General features: G+C 32.8%; 1 protein-coding gene and 1 long non-coding RNA gene across 2 annotated transcripts; one reads left to right on the forward strand and one right to left on the reverse strand.

Annotated features, from left to right (window-relative positions):
- Positions 1–1,838: 1,838 nt before the first annotated feature.
- On the reverse strand, positions 1,839–4,983 carry LOC132754497 (uncharacterized). The gene is made up of 2 exons (XR_009629086.1): positions 4,422–4,983; positions 1,839–3,437 (listed from the first exon to the last, which is right to left on the reverse strand). It is a non-coding gene; the product is annotated as an uncharacterized LOC132754497 (long non-coding RNA).
- Positions 4,984–13,971: 8,988 nt separating this feature from the next.
- On the forward strand, positions 13,972–20,394 carry LOC132754498 (N-lysine methyltransferase KMT5A-like). Its single transcript, XM_060745135.1, has 5 exons — positions 13,972–14,112; positions 15,874–16,027; positions 16,890–17,006; positions 17,246–17,309; positions 20,302–20,394. Exons 1-5 carry the CDS (start codon positions 14,001–14,003, stop codon positions 20,338–20,340), a joined length of 486 nt encoding a protein of 161 aa, XP_060601118.1. The 5' UTR covers positions 13,972–14,000; the 3' UTR covers positions 20,341–20,394.

Raw genomic sequence — 20,394 nt, forward strand, 5'->3', positions numbered from 1 at the left:
TTTAATGAAACTTGATATATGGATAGATGGCAGTATGGAGATTATGCCACGTCTTTTTCTTTTCTTCCTATGTTGAAAATTCTGGTTGCTATGGCAACAAATAGACTGAAAATATGGGAAATTTTACAACATAACCTGGATCCCGCGATAACGCAAGAAGTACTGAAAATATTTTTATGAAAACTTGATATATGGATAGATGGCAGTATGGAGATTATGCACGTCTTTTTCTTTTCTTCCTATGTTGAAAATTCTGGTTGCTATGGCAACAAATAGACTGAAAATATGGCAAATTTTACACATAACCTGGATCCAGTGATAACACAAAAAGTACTGAAAATATGTTTATGAAACTTGACATATGGGTAGATGGCAGTATGGAAATTATGCACATTCTTTTTTTATCTTCCTATGTTGAAAATTCTGGTTGCTATGGCAACAAATAGACTGAATTTCAAGATTTCTGATTCTAGTTTTTAAGTTTTTTTCACTATAAGTTCTTTATTTCTTAAGGTATTTTCTTCAAACTTTAAATATAAGTTGAATTGTCATCAACCACATCATATGTGACAAGGTTTACAACTCTAGCACAAAATTTATCAGAATTACCTCCCTTGAACTTAAAATTTTCATGAAAAAAACATTGTTTTTTTTTTTAATAACTTCTTTTTCTGAATGTATCTACTTCAAACTTCATATAAATGTTTCTTGTTGTCACTCAACATTTGTGAGTGTTCAATACTCTAGCAAGACTATTTCCAGAATTATGCCCCTTTTGAACTTAGACTTTTTTTTGAGAAATTGGTAATTTTTACTCCAACTTCTTCAATAATGATAGGATTTAAAAAAATGTTACATTTTGATAACAGGGATGTTTAAAAAATAACTTTAGAGTGTCCTTCAGTCTATCTGTCTGTACATAAAAACTGTTTCCTGTGATCACTTTTCAAGAACTTTTTCAACAAATTTACTTAAAATAGGAACCTAAGTGAATGGCCAATGGCCCTTCAGAATGTTGCTTGGGCTCTTACCGGTAGGGGACTTATGGATTGCTCGCAATACTATGATAATTGCTTTTTATCCAAACTTCACAGGAATGTTACTTTTGTGGTCACCTTTATCGTTCAAAGAATTTAATTCCATGCAAAACTGGTTGCCATGGCAACTGAAAGAAAAACTTTTAAATATCTTCTTTAAAAAAACCCAAAAAGCTATAGACCTTAGATATTTGGCAATGGAACATCTCCTAGTGTCTACCAAGTTTGTTCAAATAAAAACCCTTGGGTTAAGATTGGCTGCCCGGGGTCATTGATTTTCCTAATATGTATATATTAAAACTTAAAAAATCTTCTTTTAAAATAAACTAAAATAGCTAGAGCCTAGATGTTAAGCGTGAAACATCATCTTGTGAGTTTCTTCCAAGTTTGTTCAACTAAAAGCCCTGGGTCTCAACTTAAAGCCCTGGGGTCAAAATTTGCCCCACCCCAGAGGATCATTGATTTTTCCTATATGTATAATATAGTAAAAACTAAAAACCGAAAAAGCTAGAGCTAAGGCATAAAGCATGAAACATCAAGTGGGTATCTACCATAAGTTTGATCAAATAAAAGGATTGTGGTTAAAATTACCCCCCCCCCTGAGGGTCATTAATTATCCTTATATGTATATATTAATAACTTAAAAATCTTCTTTTAAAGAACCGAAAGAGCTAGAACTTAGATATTAAGCATTAAACATCTTCTAAAAGGTTTTTACCAAGTTTAATAAAAAAATTGATGAGTAAAAATTGTTTTTCCATTAATTGTAAAGTAGAAACACAAAAAAGTTTTCTTTTTAAAGACCTAAGAGCAAGAGCTTAGATATTTTGCGTGAAACATCTTCTTGTGAGTGTCTGCCAATTTGTTAGTTTAAAGCCTTAGAGCTCCTATAAGTCATCTTTGCATATAAAATCACCAGGGCTTCCATTAGGGGTAGTTTGGAAGTCATTAATTCCTAATTTTGACTTGTATAACTTTCAAAATACAATGCTTTACCTTCTATACATGTACCTACATAATGTAACTTCCAATTAGAGCTGCATCAGTACTTTAGGGTGTAGTACTTAAGTACCAGTACTTGCCGAGTTATGCAGTACCATTACCAGTACCAGTACTAGATTATTTTTTGATTTTTTTTTAGGGGGGGGGGGGGGAGGAGTAATTAAGTATCAGTACCATTACTTTTGTATCTTCATCAAAGTTTGAATAAATACACGGTCAAACACAATAATTGCAACCATTATCCAAGCAAAGAAATAAAACCATTATTTACTTTAAAGTTAACATTACATTTTACAACTTTAATGATTTAACATTCTTTTTACAAACAATATTTAAAACATATATTCATGTCATATCTTATTGTTTAGTAACCAGTCATCTGTAATACAATGCAATCATCTTTCATTTAAAACACAGTCTTTTGTTCACACCTCTGTTCAATTTATACCAAAGTAAATAACAATTTTTTATGGTGCTAAACAATATCACTTGAAATAGGATTATTTAGAATAGAAGCAATTAATTAGTGTTTATATATTTTTGTTTTTGTACTTAGTCTACTAAATACAAAGTAATAAAAGATTGTAATAATGATATTTTAAGATAAAGAGTTAGTGAGTCTTTTTATCTCAATTTAATTTTTACTTCAAGTCTTTGGTCCTTCTTTTTATGATGAATATTACATTAACATTTGAAGGAATATTGCAGCAAAGTATCTATAGATTTGATAATTTACCTTTTCACTAAAATAATAGAATAATACATGGAATTTACAGCTTTACTTTAAGAGAAAAATTGATGACAATTTTATGAAAACTAAAGTACTGCCTTGTTATGCAGTAGCAGTACCATTTTTTAGGACAGTAGTATCAAAATTTTTTAAGAGTAATTCAGTATCAGTACCAGAACTTGCAAAATCGCTGCAGCATGCACTGCAGTTCCAGTACCAGTAATGCACTCTGCTCTGGTTCCAATTTCAGACATTTTGCAGTGTCTGACTTCCAAATTTTGGAACTAATAATGGAAGCCCTGAATCATGTGAGGACAGATTAACAAATGTCCCTGCTTTTCATTCTCTCTTGTCCCAACTTGGTAAGACTATAATGACTTCCACTATATGACTAATACTCATCATATGATGCAGAGGAAATTAAGTCCAGTGACTTTGTTACAATCAATTATGGCACTGATAATTATAGTAATCTGTCTCAAATCCAGGTCTTCAAACAAAGTAAAGTATTTTGTGGGTTTGATGCAATACTATTGATTTTTTTTTTCAAAATTGCAGATGCATAATTATTGCACCAAACTCTTAATGTTTTCATGAATTTATAACAGTAAAACATAGATTTTAAGCAGGAGAAAATCATACAAAAACTTAACCTATTGCCTTTTTAGCTCGACTTTTCTATGAAAAGGGGAGCTATCCTACTCGCCCCGGCGTCGGCGTTAGCGTTGGCGTCACACCTTGGTTAAGTTTTTCGTACCACCCCACTTTATTTCAGAAGTATTACAAGTATGGCTTTGAAACTTACCATACTTGTTCACCATCATAACCTCCATCTACAGACAGGAGTACATAACTCTGTCAAGGTTTTTGACAGAATTATGGCCCTTTTTTGACTTAGAAAGTGTATTGAGCTTGGTTAAGTTTTTTGTACCACCTCACTTTATTTCAAAACCATTGGAGGTATTGCTTTGAAACTGACCATACTTGTTTACCATCACGACCTTCATCAACAGACAAGAGGACATAACTCTGTCAAGGTTTTTGACAGAATTATGCCCCTTTTTGACTTAGAAAATACATTGAATATGGGTAAAATCCACTTATTGCCTTAACCCTTTGAGATATTGCTTTGAAACTTTTAATGCTATTTCACATCATTACCCCCATCTGTACGCAAGAGAAGGTAACTCTGTCAGGGATTTGTTTTAAAAATTAAGGCCTTTTATCGACTTAGAATCTTGGTTAACTTTTTTGTACCAGTCAACTTTTTGACTGAACTGGTTGAGATATTAAATTGAAAGTTGGAATACTTGTTTACCATCATGGTCCCAAAACATGGGCAGGAGAAGGTAATTCTGTTAAGGATTTTATTTGAATTATGGCCCTTTTTGACTTAGAAACTCAGTTAAAATTTTCATTCTTGTCCACTTGTTGACTTAACCATTTGAGATATTACTTTGGAAGTTGGAGTTATTATGTGCCATCATGAGACCTATCTGTAAGCAAGAGAAGATAACTCTGTGAAAATGTTTCTTGATTTGTACTTAGAAATTCCTAGTTAAAGTCTTGTGTGCCCTTAACTGTCAAAGTTTTGTTTTATAGGCAAGCACTAAAAAAGTCGAGCGCGCTGTCCTTCTGACAGCTCTTGTTACAGAAAGGGCTCACTGGGTTTTTTCTCCATAACTTAAAAAGCTGGAAAATCTTAATATGACCTTTATTGTATCACCAAACAAAATAAATATATGTATGTTTATATGTTAATAGGAAGGACGAGACAAAGACATACAGTGTGTTACAGGACATATTTGAGAATGATCTAAATCAGCCTGATTTTAGTGTGGACAAAATGGATGCAGTAACAGGTTAGCATGCTACATTAAGTTTTAGTTAAAACTTCCATCTTCTCAAAAACCAAAAAATAATTTTTGGCAGTAAAACAAAATGATTAAAAAAATGTACATTACAGGACTTCTGACATTTCCTATTCTTATTCATAAAATATTTAGTATACCAGTCAACTTTGATCTCTAGGAGATGGATTCGAATGGGGGTTCGAATCCCAACAGGGAATTTTGATTCTTTCATATCAGGAAGCTATCCAGCTAGCTTACAGAACGTCAGTAGTTCTACTCAGGTGTCCGTTTGTGCCTGAAATAATGCCATATGACCTATACTGTGTCGGTGTGACGTAAAACCCAAATGGATATAGATGTATGTATGTATTATTGTATTATTGTATGTATGTATGTATGTATGTATGTATGTATGTATGTATGTATGTATGTATGTATGTATGTATGTATGTATGTATGTATGTGTGTGTGTGTGTGTGTGTGTGTGTGTGTGTGTGTGTGCTCTTGTAAGGACCAGCAACTGAGGACATTTGTCAGGAATAACAGCAACGAGTGAGGACATGACCGACAATTGAGCCATCCTCAATTGACAAAAATATTTTATACTCTAAAAAATGCTTATTTTTTGCTAAAAACATGTAAAAAAATGGTAATCAAGTTGTGTCCTCGGTTGGAGGTCTCATCTGATGAGTGTGTCGGGGTTGTGTGTCGACCTAAAAAAGTAGCCATTTTTGACTTTCCCACTCGGCGAATTATTGCGTCCTCAATTGCCGGTCAGATATGACGAAACTGGAATACTGCATTTCTATTGGTTGAAATTCATGCCAAAAAAATGAGAAATATTATTTAAGCTGTTTATTAGTAGATCTAGATCTTTTACGAAAGATTTAAAATCCAATAAGAATTTATAAACAGGTTAAATTTGTAAAGGTTTTCTACATACTTACCGGAAGTCTTTTAAAGTGAATTCGGAATCGGACATTTTTACTGTGTGGTACACCGTACAGGAGGCAGAAAAAAGGTAAACGAATCTGTATTTTGATGCTATATTACTTATTATAATTTGTTGCAGCTTAATAGGCTTTACAATTGTATTATTTGTTTTTACTGTGTAGGCTTTACAGTTGTATTATTTGTTTTTACTGTGTAGTCCCAAGTTAAGTACGGTCTCCCAAATTACAGGCAAAAACCGCCTGGATCCGAAAAGAACCGCCAAGAAGTAAAAATGGAAAAAATAAGATTAATTTCACTTATTCATCATTTAATAATTACAATTCCTAATATTTTTAACATGAAAAACATAATAAATTAGTTCTGAACCATGTTTATAGGCAAATATCTATAGCCTTTTAATACAATCTATCGAACGTTACCCTCTCTCGACCAAAGTGATATAGATCTATTTCATATTTGACAAATCAAATTTATTTTGTGCAGCAAGGGATAGTTTTATAAAGTGACATGCACTAACATTTCCTATGTTTTGGCAAAGTTCAATTTTTACAGCTTCATTTTGACCATTTTAATCTAGCAGACGAAAGTTCAATTTTTAAGAAAATGGCAGCCTACTTTCATTTTTGAAATTGTGTATTTTTGTAAATACCACTTTACTAATGTAGATTAGTGGAATATGTGAGAACAATAAGAATTCATAATTAAGCCTTCTGTCACGAAAATATGAGCGTATTTTACTGTATTTATGATTTTTTATATGAACTGTCGACATTGACCTACTTTCTTGATTTATCGTTTTGTTCAATCAAATATTTAATCGAACAAGATAAATTAAGTTAAACACCACTCTATTGTTCTCAGTATGCAATTGATTCCATTATCAATGTTGAAAAGGGATAATCAAATTTTGGTTGACTTAAATAAAGCTGCCATTGATTTGTGAAGCTGCTGTATCTAAAAAGCCAGATGAATACTCCAGGAATGTGACATGACATGAAAACGAATGAAAATGTGTATGCTTTGTTCTATGTACAGTAGAAAAATTAATTAATCCTTATAGTTTCAATCTAAATAATCTCCCTTTTGTACATGTTATTCGTACACTACAAATAATTTGGTTCGAGAATTGGTAGCAAGGGGTCAACTTTTTCTACTAATCAAGAACCCCATGCCCCAACGTGTCCACAGCAGCCATTTTCAAAGGTATATTAAATTTTCTATAAAAGAAAAACAAAAAAAGCTTATCAAAGATATATATATATATATATATATGCCATCATAAAAACACATTTGTACGTGTTTATTTGCAATATAAAGGCTCTTGTCGGTTTTGGACGGTTCTTGTCGGTAATTAGGGAGACCCTAAATGTATCACATGTACAGAAATCAACTCGCAACCAAACCATTTCGTTTTATGATGCCTGTTGAAATGACTGATGAAAAACTATCGTTATAAAATAAAAAATATTAAATCTAATATAGTTGAAATAAACAACAACAATAATTGTGAATGTTACCGCAGGAAATGGGTAAAAATTTATTTGTCACATATTTTCGCGATGCCGCTAACGGAATGTATATATTAAAATGTGTGTAAAACACAAAAAATGAGTTGATGAAACTACTAAAGATATAAGGAATATTTTCTAAGGGGTGTGTGAAATAAATCACGAAGAAAAATACAGCTTAATGGTCTGATGATGTAGGGTTTTAGAAATTATATTTTAAATCTTTCTTGTACTGTACAGGTTTCCCATTTGGGACATACATGTATTAGCATTTTCCTTGAGCTTTTTCAATATTCAAACTCTGACACCCCCTCCCTTTTCCCACTCTACTCTGCTTATTCATCATACATGTATTAATAAACTGCATAAATGCAGCAAATACTGCTTAACATATTTTACATGAATGATTTGGGACTCCTATGTTTTCTAGTAAAATAAATTAATAAACCAGTGCTGTTTTTGTGTTTTTGGGATATGCCTCAAGGGTTACTTTACCTAAGATATTAAAAGAGGCTGAGACATGATAATATATTCGTACCAGCATTTGTCAATTATTGTTTACTCTCGGGGTTTTTTTTTAGGAAAAGGGGAAGACGCTGAACGCTGGTAGGGAAATATACGAAAAAAGTCAATTTGGGGAAAATTTGACGTTATTTATACTATATACTTAACTACATTCTAGAGATTTTACAACTATATCTTTTTCCCCTTAAAAACTTTATCATAATGCAAAATATTCTTTGCAGTATAACATAATATTCTTAATATGTATGGTGGTGAATGGTTTTTATACTTCCATTTTTGTATGAAATTTAATACAGTATATAATAGTGTATCTGTGAGACACTTTAGCTCCATACAAGTCATTTTCATAATAAGAAATACAAAATATATTACTTTACTAAAAATAACCAAGAAAATGACAATATTTTGATAGCAACTGATTTCCAGATCAGTACGGGATATAGCCAAGAAAAAAAATGGCTGCCTCCATGTTGAGGAGGCAGTACACAGTTTCAGCTGTTTAGTTTCGAATTGGCCAGGGGTGGAATTTACAAATAAGAGAGAGTTTTGAAATTGAAGTGGATATTTGAGGTTGTAAATGTTTATAGTTACTATATTTCAAGTTTCAATGACTAGTATTGTGTTTCAGTTATTTAGTAAAATTGAATTTAGTGGCGTTAACCCTTGCTTTTTTGAGAGAGCACCTGTCGGATGCGAACATGTGGTTTTTGGAGCTAGGCGGTGAATCAGCTCTTCAATTTAAAGGGTATGCAGAAGACTTAGAATAGTGAAAAAAGTAGGTGGATGGCACCCCGTTTGGATGTTATTTTCAGATTGTGCATTGTTTAAGAAGGAAGAAACACTATAGCTTGTGATTTAAGTTTTTGACGTTAATATATTGTTGTAATTTGCGAATAGGGATAATCCGCTTATTTTGTCGTTGATTTTCGCGACCAAAACAATGAAAAACACAGGGCTGTGTGCCAGAAAACTAGAAGGTGGACATGTATTTTTAATTGTTTGCTGTGAGATACATATATATATGTTAAATATGAAATGCATTCATTTCAGGTGTGTGATTACAGACTTGTGTGTGAGTTTTGATTGTGGCGCAGTCAGTTGTTTGCCGAGAAGCCTTGAAAACTGTGAATTGCCCCTTAAGAGCAAAATTTGATTTTTTGTAAGTACTTTTTAATATCATAATTACATGTTTATATGACCCAAAGCTGTGGCAATGGTGAAATATGAGCTTTTAAAGTGCATATTTTGCCTCATGTCTATATTAGAGAGCAAAATCAAGGGAGGTAATTCTTCATTGACAGTTAAAAATCATGCATTTAAGTGTTTGGTGAGCTATTCATCTTCACATTTAAGCTCACCTGAGTCATTTTCTCTAACATAGTGGTTCCAGGAGCATCAAATGATAGAAAAAAGCAATTTTCGTATAAAATTTTGGACTATCGCATCGATTCCAACCATTTTAGTTCAAATGAAGGCCTCGGATCAGGCATTTTTCGTGAGGCCAGTCCATTTTTTTAAGTAATTTCTGAACATGTTTTTCAGAACTGTTTCATACTGGGAGTGGTCATAAATGGTTGAAATAGCCTAAATACTTGAATAAATATCAATTTTGATCTATCTTACAGTTTTTTTAACTTTGATAAGCAGATTTTGAAGGGACGGTCAAGAATATACAGTACTGGACACGCGAAACCCGCACAATTCACGTATTCGCGGCGAACTCTCATGCTTTATAACGCGAGCGAATTCGCGGCAACTTGAGACAATCGCCGCGAATTCAACTCGCGGCGATTTTGCTGTGAACATTTGCCGCGATTCGCAGGGAATAATACATGTTCATTTGTATAATAAATGTAGATATATTTATAAGTGTAGTCTGTGAACTTGAAACCAGATATACATGTACAAGTACGAAAATTAATTAGTAGATCTACATGAAGTTGTATCAAGAAAATCTTGTAATTTGCTAAAATGCCCTTTCTCTATTTATCTTTGATGCCAACAGCAAATATAAATAACCACGGCGAAATCAAATAACACCGTTAAAAACTTTCCGTGAATGGCGGAATCATGACCTCAATGTATAAATGCGACGCAGTACAAGTATGCGGCTCCATCTGCAGGTAAATAGTGTGCATGTACACGTGTAAAACTATTTTTAGGGGGGGGGTACATATTGAGTTTAAAGTAGAGATATATAAATATAATATATGTGTAAAAAGATATTTAGTTACATAAAAAGATACATAATTGATACGACATTAACTTGTTCATTTCTAAATGTAGTGGATCACCGGGACATTTCGTTCTCTCGGGTGATCATTACTCAATTTATTACACGTTTGTAAAAAAATAACACACGCAAGATTTGTCTGCTATAATTTCTGAATGGCGGATATTTGCACCCCTGTTTTAAAAATGTTAAAAATATTTAATTGTTAGTTACCGAAAATTATCGCCGATTGTTGAAATTCCATAGCGCTAAAAGACACAAAAACACGTCGCGCAAAAAGAAGCATCCATAAATAAAAGGAATATAATGTTTTCCATTGTTAAATAATAAATACACAAATTTACACACGAAATGACCTCTGACAAATGACTGGTCGGCTCTTCTGAAGAATCTGTGAATCTTTGATGTTTACACACCTGTAGTTGTTGCCGAAAAAAATCATCAAAGAAATGCCGACACTCTATTGACTTTCACCTCTTTTTTATATATCAGAAAAAAACTGTCATTTCTTTTTGTCAAGGAATGATTACACATGTTTAATTATTGCTCAAGTAAAAAAAATGTTGGATATTGATTGTGTCAATTATTGACATATTATTAATCGTAAGTGCATTTTGATTGTGATATTTTATTTACATTTCTCATCACCTACTCATGCACCTGGCATTTTTTACTCGTGAAATTGAAGGTAAAGAATGTCAATTTTAAGTGATAAAACTTTTACAATTTTCAACAATCATAATTAGCGTATTAGAACGTAATAATTAGTTACACCTGTGAATCGGTGCTAAATGCCGCTTTGCATTGTTCTAAAAATAGAATATGTGCGAAAGTAAACAATGGATTTTAATTACATTGTGTATTATTATCAAAATACAATTGGACAAATTTGTTTATCGTGCGTTCTTTGATGTAGTACCAATTACCTTTTGTAATTTTCAATCTCGTTTTTATTGTTAACTAATTTTCACCAGCACCTGATTGCTTTGTTTTAATATAAAATGTATACGCTGTACATGTTCAAATGCTAAATATTATAAATATACAAGACGTTTACAAGATTTTTCAAGTTTTCAAAATTAAAGATCACGGGAATTAAGGACCAAGTAAGTACTTTCTAATACAATTATTGCTGAAGATTCGCCGTAAATTACGGCGATACAGTCGCGGCGGCGATTTTTCGTGACCCCGCCACGAAATTCGGCGAACTTGACGGGCGATGTTTACCTGGGCGAAGTGTCCCCGTCGCGTAACATAGACTACAACTCGCGGCATAGAACGCGACTTTGGCGGGTTTCGCGTGTCCAGTTATTGTACCATTAAAACCAGCTTGATTTTCATCAAGACGCGAAACACATCGGCTAATCAATTTTCCTTTCACAAATGTCATAAATTAGCATAATGTAAATCAGTTTCACTTTTAAAACCTTTGAAATGAGTCATTTTGCTATGTAAATACTTGAAGCAGATTTCTTTCAACATAAAGAATGACAATTTTTCCATTGTCTGTAGCTTGAAAATTCCAGCATTTGGCAGCTTTTTTTGCGGAATAAACTGAAACATTGAAAAACTTGATACAACACATGCTCTTAGAGGCAGAAATTGGAAGCAGGAGAAGAAAGTTGGCAACATTCTTAAAATGGATTGAAAATATGCCTGAATATATGCTTAGCATGAAAAGAATGTTAGTAGAATTGTAATGCATCATAATCATATGTTTTGTGGACTTTGAAATACTTCTTGTTTTGTCATTAAAAAATGGGTAATTTTTAAGGTAAATTCTCAGTATTCATGACCTTTTTTTATTGCAATATTTGCTGAAGCATGTAGTGCCCTTATATAATTCAGTGGTAAATTTCATTCAAATTGATCAAATTATAGAAATGAAGGTCAAAATTGTGGTTTTAAAAATGTTTTGTTGTGCTTTAAGGAGGCAGTACACAGTTTTCGGCTGTTTAGTTTCGAATTGGCCAGGGGAATTTACAAATAAGAGAGAGTTTTGAAAAATTGAAGTGGATATTTGAGGTTCTAAATGGTTATAAGTTACTATATTTCAAGTTTCACATACTAGTATTGTGTTTCAGTTATTTAGTAAAATTGAATTTAGTGGCGTATAACCCTTGCTTTTTGAGAGAGCACCTTCGTCGGATGCGAACATGTGGTTTTTGGAGCTAGGCGAGTGAATCAGCTCTTCAATTTAAAGGGTATGCAGAAGACTTAGAATAGTGAAAAAAGTAGGTTGATGGCACCCTGTTTGGATGTTTATTTTCAGATTGTGCATTGTTTTTAAGAAGGAAGAAACACTATAGCTTGTGATTTAAAGTTTTTGACGTTAATATATTGTTGTAATTTGCGAATAGGGATAATCCGCTATTTTGGGTCGTTAGAATTTTCGCGACAAAAAACAATGAAAAACACAGGGCTGTGTCCAGAAAACTAAGGGTGACAGAGATTACATTATAATAGGTTGTAAAATATGAAAATGCATTCATTTCAATGTGTTGTGATTTACGACTTGGTGTGAGGTTTTGATTGTGGCGCAGTCAGTTGTTTGCCGAGAAGCCTTGAAAACTGTGTATTGCCCCCTGAGACAGGTACTTGAAGTTTCCTGCAATGTTTTTGGTTATTTTGGACTACAATTGGTTGTTTATCCTGGATTAAATGGAGAAAATTAATATTTAAAACCATGTAAATATTAAATCTGATTTAGTTTAAAGGAAAAATAGAATTTTTTTGGGGGAAAAACTTGGCTATTTACCAAGGGAAGACGCCGACTATCCGTGTCAATTTGTTAGTAAAAAAAAAACCCTGACTCTTATCTGATTCATTGATTATCCGAATTCACTGACAGTTTCCATTAATTTCCATTACTTAATGCGGGTCATTTAATTGATTACGACATTTCTATTGATTTATATCAAAATATTTATTGAAGGTGACGAAAAACAATCAATAAAGCGATTATATAGTAGCTAAGTGTAATTTTCAAACCTTCGCAGATCATACGTTACACCCATTAATCAAGCAAAATTATTCTTATCAGTTTGGTGTATGTTAACACCTGCAAGAGGTGCAATTATTTTTTATTTTCAATGTAGATGTGATAGTTGTCAAAATCTCTTTGGATCCTAGAGGCTAATTTTAGAGTAAAATAAGAACAAAAATTGAAAAAATCATCCGAAATTCAGAGAAGACTGGTTCCCGATCCGAAAAGTTTTTTTACTATTGAAAAAAAAAACTAATAAAATCAGGACTTGACACTTTCTTCGGATAAGAAAGGATTCCGGATTAGAAGGGTTCGGATTAGCAAGGCTCCACTGTAGTATTTTACTGTTACACTTTGAACTAATTACTCTATAATTCTTTTATGAAGTTAAATCAACTACCCAAATGCTAATATTACATAAACCTGGTTTCAAAATAATCTGTCAACCCTAATTGGGCACTTGCGTGAATAGAAAAACAACTTTTGATTCCCAGGGCTGGGGGGGGGGGGGTGACATATTGATCTATTAAAAAATATCTTGATGTAACATTGACAAGACTAATTAATTGAACCAGGAGTTGGTACCACATTTTTCCAGCCTTTTTTTATTTTATAGCTGTTGCAGAATACAGGCATCATCCTGAAAGAAAATTTCTTTAAAATCATACAATTTTCCCCATTTCAAAACTTCTGTGAAATTTTTTTCCCCTGTAATTCATTTTGTAGAAGAATATTTTCCCCATTATAATTATATTATTGGCAATTATTACCGAGACCAGTTTAATATTCTGAATCTTTGTCATGTAAATTGTCAGATTACAAAGTTTATCATAACGGTACACATGGTTGAAGTATAACTTAAAGTTACCGACACAACACTTGCCTAATTAGCCTTATAACTAGTAGGCCATTGGAACATTAGTATAAAATAAGTATTGACAGCATTCCTATCTTTAAAAAGCAATATTAAGTAAATCTTAATAAATTACTGAAACTAACAAAAAAGCATCAAACAATTAATGAGTCTCAGGCCAATATTGCCAAACAATGTATTTTAATTTCCCCAAAGATTTTAAGGATTAGGCTACATCCCACATTCATAATATAAAAGTTTGTTATAACAGGTGCATGAGAGGACCCTTGAAAAGTGTCAAAAGTGTGAAAAGTGTATAATGGACAAGAAGAGCAGAACAAAAAGAAAGTCTCCATTATGTGAGGCCCAACACTGGCTCAAAGAAAATAAAGATCCTCCAGGGTTTGCCATTTCGACATACCCCACAAAAGGTTTGTGTATATTTCATAAATGTAATTCTTTTTCAAATATTTCAGTGCTAAACTGCATTCTTGCAGCATGTGAAAAATTAAAAAAAAATGATGGCGAGGACCTTTATCTTAATCTACCTAATTGTGTACTTGCACCTTTAAAGTTAATGCTTTGAGGAATGAATAAAGTCAGACAGTTAAGTTTACAGGTATTTCTCCTGATATACTGTCTTACTTATTGAAAAATCTTCTTTGAAAAAACTCAAATAGCAAGAGTTTAGATATTAAGCACAAAGCATCTTCTAGTGAGTGTCTGCAAATTTTGTTCAAATAAAAGCCCTGGAGTCAAAATTGGCCCGCCCTGGGGGACATTGATTTTCCTAAATACGAGTATAGCAAAAACTTAAAAATCTTCTTTTAAAAAAAACCTGAATAGCTAGAGTTTAGATATTAAGCATGAAACATTTTCTTGTAAGTGTCTACAAAGATTGTTCAAATAAAAGCTCTGGGGTCAAAACTGGCCCTGCCCCAGGTATGTCATTGTTTTTAACTATATGTGTAAAGAAAAAACTAAAAAAAATCCCAACGAGCTAGACCTTTGATGTTTAGAATGAAACATCTTCTAATGGTTGTCTACAAAGTTTGTTCAAATAAAAGCCCCGGCTTTAAACGGGCCCTGCTCTGGGGGCCTTTGTACAGATGAGCGACCTCAGGGCCATCATGGCCCTCCTGTTCGTTATTGTTACCAATTTATATAATAAATCAATTTTATTTCAATTTGAATAAACTCGAAACGCAACATGAATGAATATTACTCTTTACTGTGGTATTTTTTATGATAAGAGTGATTTTGTACCACAACAGCACTTTTGAACAGTTTTGTCATGTGCTAAGAGTGGTCTCCCTTTCTGAAATAATGTGAAAATGACATTGGAACAAGCGAAATAAAACTGACAGCATATTGTTAGTGTTCAACTTTGTAAAAAGAACAGAGAAATCATAATAAGAAATGCGTAAAAAGTGATTACGTGTTACATTTCTAGTCTGGGAAAAGAACGTGAAAAGTAAGTTACCTCAGCCATAGAAAACTGAGCTTTCATTGTAGACAGTGTCAAGTTGTAGACAAACATTAAAAAATATTGAAGATAATATTTAAAAAATGTGCTTAAAAGGTGCTTAAAATATCCTTGAATTTAGACATTGAATGTCTGTATGAACCCTGTATGTATAGGGTGAACTATAATTATAAATAACCCATTACCACATGAAAAATGGCTGTTTTCATTGAAAAGTCTCCTGTTACAAGTTTAAATTGCTATAAAACTATAAAAACTGCTTCAATACTAATCAAACTTGGTACAAATGTTGACTGGACCATTGCCTTTGTAACAACATGCTCAGTCTTAAATTCCCTGTTACACTGGCAATGAGGGGACATCTCAAAATTGCCAAAAATCACTATTTTGCGTTGATTTTTTCCATCAAAATTGATTTTAAAGTGCTGCAACTTCCCACTGGATTGAGATTGAGTCAAAGGCTTTTCAGCCTTTTCGCTTTTAAACAACATTTCTCAAACAAAACATGTGTTGGGGGCATAAATAAGGCATTTTTTCACCATTTGAGACAACAAAAAGGGGTGGGATGAAAAAGGCGTAGAAAGGCATATATATCTTGTAATGGGTTAATTATTAGATATATTTATGATAGATGATAACTGTTATGATAAATGAAATTAAACATTTATTGATCACAAACATTGTGTTTCATCTTGTTTATTTTCAGGTAGAGGAATCATCACTACTATCTATAGAAGAAAAGGTGATTTTCTGCTTCATTATGCAGGAGAAGTTATTTCTGGTAAGGAGGGGGAAAGAAGAGAGAAGCTTGGCAGCTCTGGTTTTCGTTTTTTCTACAGAAATGGTCGCAAAGATTTGTGGTAAGTAAGCAAGATATTAAACTTGGGTTTTAAGAACTAGCTCAGCAAATTCTTTACTTTAGAAATCCTTTTGTATATTTCTGAACATAAACTTTGCTATTAGAAGGGCTTTTTTCAGAACTGAGGAAACTCTAAATAATCTATATCATCATAATGAAAATGTTTTCCTATTGCACATTGTTAAGAAACAGATAATAACATTCAGGTAACAAATTACACGAGCAAAAATGATTGTTTCTAAACAAAATGTTTCTCATATGTATAAAAATGTTACCCTACCCCACCCACTTCAAACAGTCATTTGACCATTTCCCTATGTAAAAAGCCTTATTCAAAATACATATCCCTAAAATTTACCACAATGAGGAGCTGTTTTAAAAGTTTGCTTAAATTTTCTTAAAAGTATATTGGTTTAACTTGCGAAATAATGATAATGCCAAATATAAAATACTTTAACCATGTAGTTTTTATTTTATTAAACTTTGAAAATATCTGGTATCATATTTGCTATTAAATTTGGCATTATTTAGCAAATCGCCTACAATAATTATATCATTATAATCAAACACTTTTTTCTTCCATAAGGGATCTAAGAGATACATAAATAATGTTAAAAAGAAAGAAAGAAAGGAAAAAAAAAGTTGCCTCTTCTGGGGTTTGAACCCACGCCCCTCAATTTCAATGCAGCTATCAAGTGATTCTAGCCTATTTGAATACTCTTCAAAGTGGAGGTAATGCATTGCCCATGGTCTACCTTAAGCAAAAATCTTGCTATGCTAAGGGTTATGGCTGTGTCCTACAACAAAACAAAAGAGTAAAATTTATGAAAAAGATGCATTTACGTACTTTTTCTTTAAAATAGTGTGGATGCCACTGATGAAACAGGTAGATTTGGTCGTCTTGTTAATCATGGTGATAAGAAAGAGCGCAATGCTATCATGAAGGGAATAGATGGACACTGGCTCTTGTTTGCCATTAGGTAATGAATTGTATTTTACTCATAAAATGATTGAGTTTTGTCTTTTAGCTTGATATTGACCCTTTGATGACATTGGCATTTTCTTTAGCATCTCCATTTTTTAATGAAGAGCTTTAATTGTTCAACCCCCTTGTATGCACAGATTAGCACATGGCCATGATATGTAAAGTACCAATTGAAAGTTCTTCTTGTTCCAAGGTTTTTACATGCCAAATCATATATTTGTTCCTGCTTTTCAGTGATATTGACATTGGTGACGAAATTTTATATGATTATGGAATAGAAGAACTACCCTGGAAAAAGGTATATTTTTTTAAACTTCCCTTTAGAATTACTGAAAAAACTATGGAAAAAAAATTTGTTGATGCACTACAGCTTCATTATAACGCTCATGGTGGGGTCTCTCATTAGAATGCTCATTGCGAAATTACCTCATTACCCCATTATATATAAAGCTGATTTTACTTACTGTTCAATGAATATCAACATTATCTTTTTCTTAAACAATTCAATGATGTAAACATATATTATATTCACAAATAATACTAATTATATTTAAAAGAAACAAAAAACTTTTGAAAGAAAAAACATAAATCATGAATGTGGTGTAAAACAGTTAGTCATTACTGTAATGGCGTTTGATAAATAATGGGACACAGTTTACAATCCAGCTTTATTTGTGTCCCCTAGTTACTCAAACGCCAATTACTTCCCATCTTGGCAGCTCTATTTACAGTGCAGGATTGTAAATTGATTTTGGGCTTGTGTGGGTTATTTAATTCAGCAAGGTTTACATGTCACATATATGTGTGTGAAATTTAGTTTTACCGGTTGCCTATGTCACAGTTATGATATGAATTTGAGATTTTGGAAACAATTTGATGCCTGACTGATGTACAGGTAAAACAACAAAAGAGCGCATAAACGCTTACCTGGTCATGTTTTTCACACCTTTGGCGCTCATAAATGTCCTAATAACTATTGTACATGACTGTCAAATCGAACAAGCATTATAGCGCGCTATAAATCTAGATCTACTTGAGTTTTTTTTGGGTGGGGGGGCAGAGCCAAGGTCTATGAGCGTTATACTGAAATTAGCGTTATAATGAAGAGCAATATATCGAGGCTACAGTGTACTTAATTTCAATTTTATGAGGAGATAGAAAAGTTAGGTGTGCAAGCACTTAAACCCCTCCTTGCCTTATTTATTATCTCCCTTAATTGAATATGGTCAGCTTTTGCAAAATGCTTTCTGTTAGGATTTTTATAAAATCATGGAACCTTTAATTTTTACCAGACCAGCCAGCCACCAATACAAATATTTTTATCAGGCCTGATATTTTACCAGTCAGGGCTGATGGTCTGATGGTCTTTTTGAGAAAGTCTTCTTCTGTTAGTTATTATAGTTTAGAAACAACCACATAATAAACACAACTTTATATAAGTATTTTTTTAAAGTTTCATCAAATTTTGTATTTGACATAGCTTCACACACTGCTTGGTAAACAAGTAAAACATATGTTGACATGTTTAAGTGTACATTCTTGGTTCCACTTACCTTGTTTTGTACCTCGTGCATATTTGAAATAAAAAAGACTGTTTCAAACCAAATATTTAAACAGTTCAATGCAGAATTTTGTTTAAAAGACATGAAGGCATAAAGTTCATTTGATAATGTAACTAATAAAATTATAAGTTTAAAATAAGATGCTTCATTGCTGTATGTCATGCAGCTATTAATTGTTTATCATAGACAAAAACAGCTGACAGTCATGGTAACTATTCCATTAAAAAAATCATTTTTCAGTTTCAACTATTTTTGTTATGTCTATATGCCAGGATTTTCCCTTATGGTCTTCAGTTAGAAATATTATTTCCACTGAAGGACAAACTACAAAGGTTTCAAATGATTTTTAACTTAAAGAATAGTTTATTGTTTTGATAATTACCTATCATTTAATTTGGTAAAACCCTGGCATGTGTGATTTTCTTCTGGTTTAATTTGTTACCTTTTTATTTGCATAATTATCTCACAACATTTTTTGTTTTTGGAAGTTTTTTGCAACTTCAAATTAATCAATATCTTTACTCAAATGATACTGCTCCCAGTTGCAGGTGATTTAGTACTTACTGTCCTCATTTGGTTTTCAAGTGGAATTTTTTTAATGGCATTAAATTTGTTAACACCTGCATTATACATGCATTAGCATATACAGATAATTATGTCTCCCAAAATTTTTGAGAGACATATTGTTTTTACCTTCACCGTCTATCCGTCTGTGCATCCAGTTGTCCATCTGTCTGCATTAAGCTTGTCCGGCCTTCACAGGTCAAATTTCAACCATATTTTACAGGAGTGATCAATGCCATCCTAATGCTGCACAAAATGGCCACTAGAGCTAAAAATTGAAAAATCTATTCTGGCCTTCACAGGTCAAACTTCTGGTAGGATTTCAGCCAAACTTTGCAGGAGTGATCGGTACCATCCCTTGTTGTGCACATCATCAGAACGTTCTGCTCCGCTGCACAAAATGGCCGCCAGAGTTAAAAATAGTAAAAATCTTGTCCACCCTTCACAGGTCAAACTAATGATGGGATTTCAACCAAACTTTACAGGAGTGATCAGTACTATCCCTAGTTGTACAAATCCCGGGGACTTTGCTTTTAGCTGCACAAAATGACCACAAGAGCTAAAAATAGAAAAATATTGTACCATATTCACAGGTCAAACTGCTGATGGGATTTCAACCAAACTTTACAGGAGTGATCAGAGTACTATCCCTAGTTGTGCACATTGCCAGCACTTTTAGCTTCGCTTCTTGTCTGGCTTTCACAGGTCAAGCTACTGGTGGGATTTCAATGAAATGTCACATGAGTGATCAGTACAACCCCTAGTTGTGCACATTGCTGGCATGTTCTGCTTCGCTGCAAATAATTGCTGCGAGAGCAAAAAATAGAAAAATCCTGTTAAGCTATCACAGGTCAAAATGCTGGTGGAATTTCTACCAAAATTCACAGGGATGATCAGAACCATACATAGTTTTGGGAGACATATGTTTTTGTGACAAAACCCTTCTTGTTCACAGTAAAGGCACAGAATATTGTTTTCTTTATAGACTTGGTGGTACGGTCACCATTTCAAAAACTGGTTTACTATTATTGATAACTGGTCACTTTTTGAGAGCCATTTATATATTTTGAAATGAAATAGGATATATGACATCATAGCCCAATTATAGAAATTATTGTTGCGTGAATATTTCTTAAAGCATGTTTTTGTTTGCTTATACTGTAGATATTGGAGAATGTGATGATATGTCTGACATACATATAAGTAAGATAGATGATACAAATGAAGTTAATACCAACAACGTTGATAAAAACAAGA

Source organism: Ruditapes philippinarum, unplaced genomic scaffold (genome assembly GCF_026571515.1).
Source record: "Ruditapes philippinarum isolate M1 unplaced genomic scaffold, ASM2657151v2 ctg16488_1_1_1_1, whole genome shotgun sequence".
Classification (NCBI taxonomy): domain Eukaryota; kingdom Metazoa; phylum Mollusca; class Bivalvia; order Venerida; family Veneridae; genus Ruditapes; species Ruditapes philippinarum.

Excerpts from the sequence above, each read along its gene's own strand:
- LOC132754498 (XM_060745135.1), top strand. The coding sequence starts at position 14,001 with ATGGACAAGAAGAGCAGAACAAAAAGAAAGTCTCCATTATGTGAGGCC. Across the intron at positions 14,113-15,873 it reads TTCGACATACCCCACAAAAG|GTAGAGGAATCATCACTACT; the intron begins GTTTGTGTATAT and ends GTTTATTTTCAG. Across the intron at positions 16,028-16,889 it reads AATGGTCGCAAAGATTTGTG|TGTGGATGCCACTGATGAAA; the intron begins GTAAGTAAGCAA and ends TCTTTAAAATAG.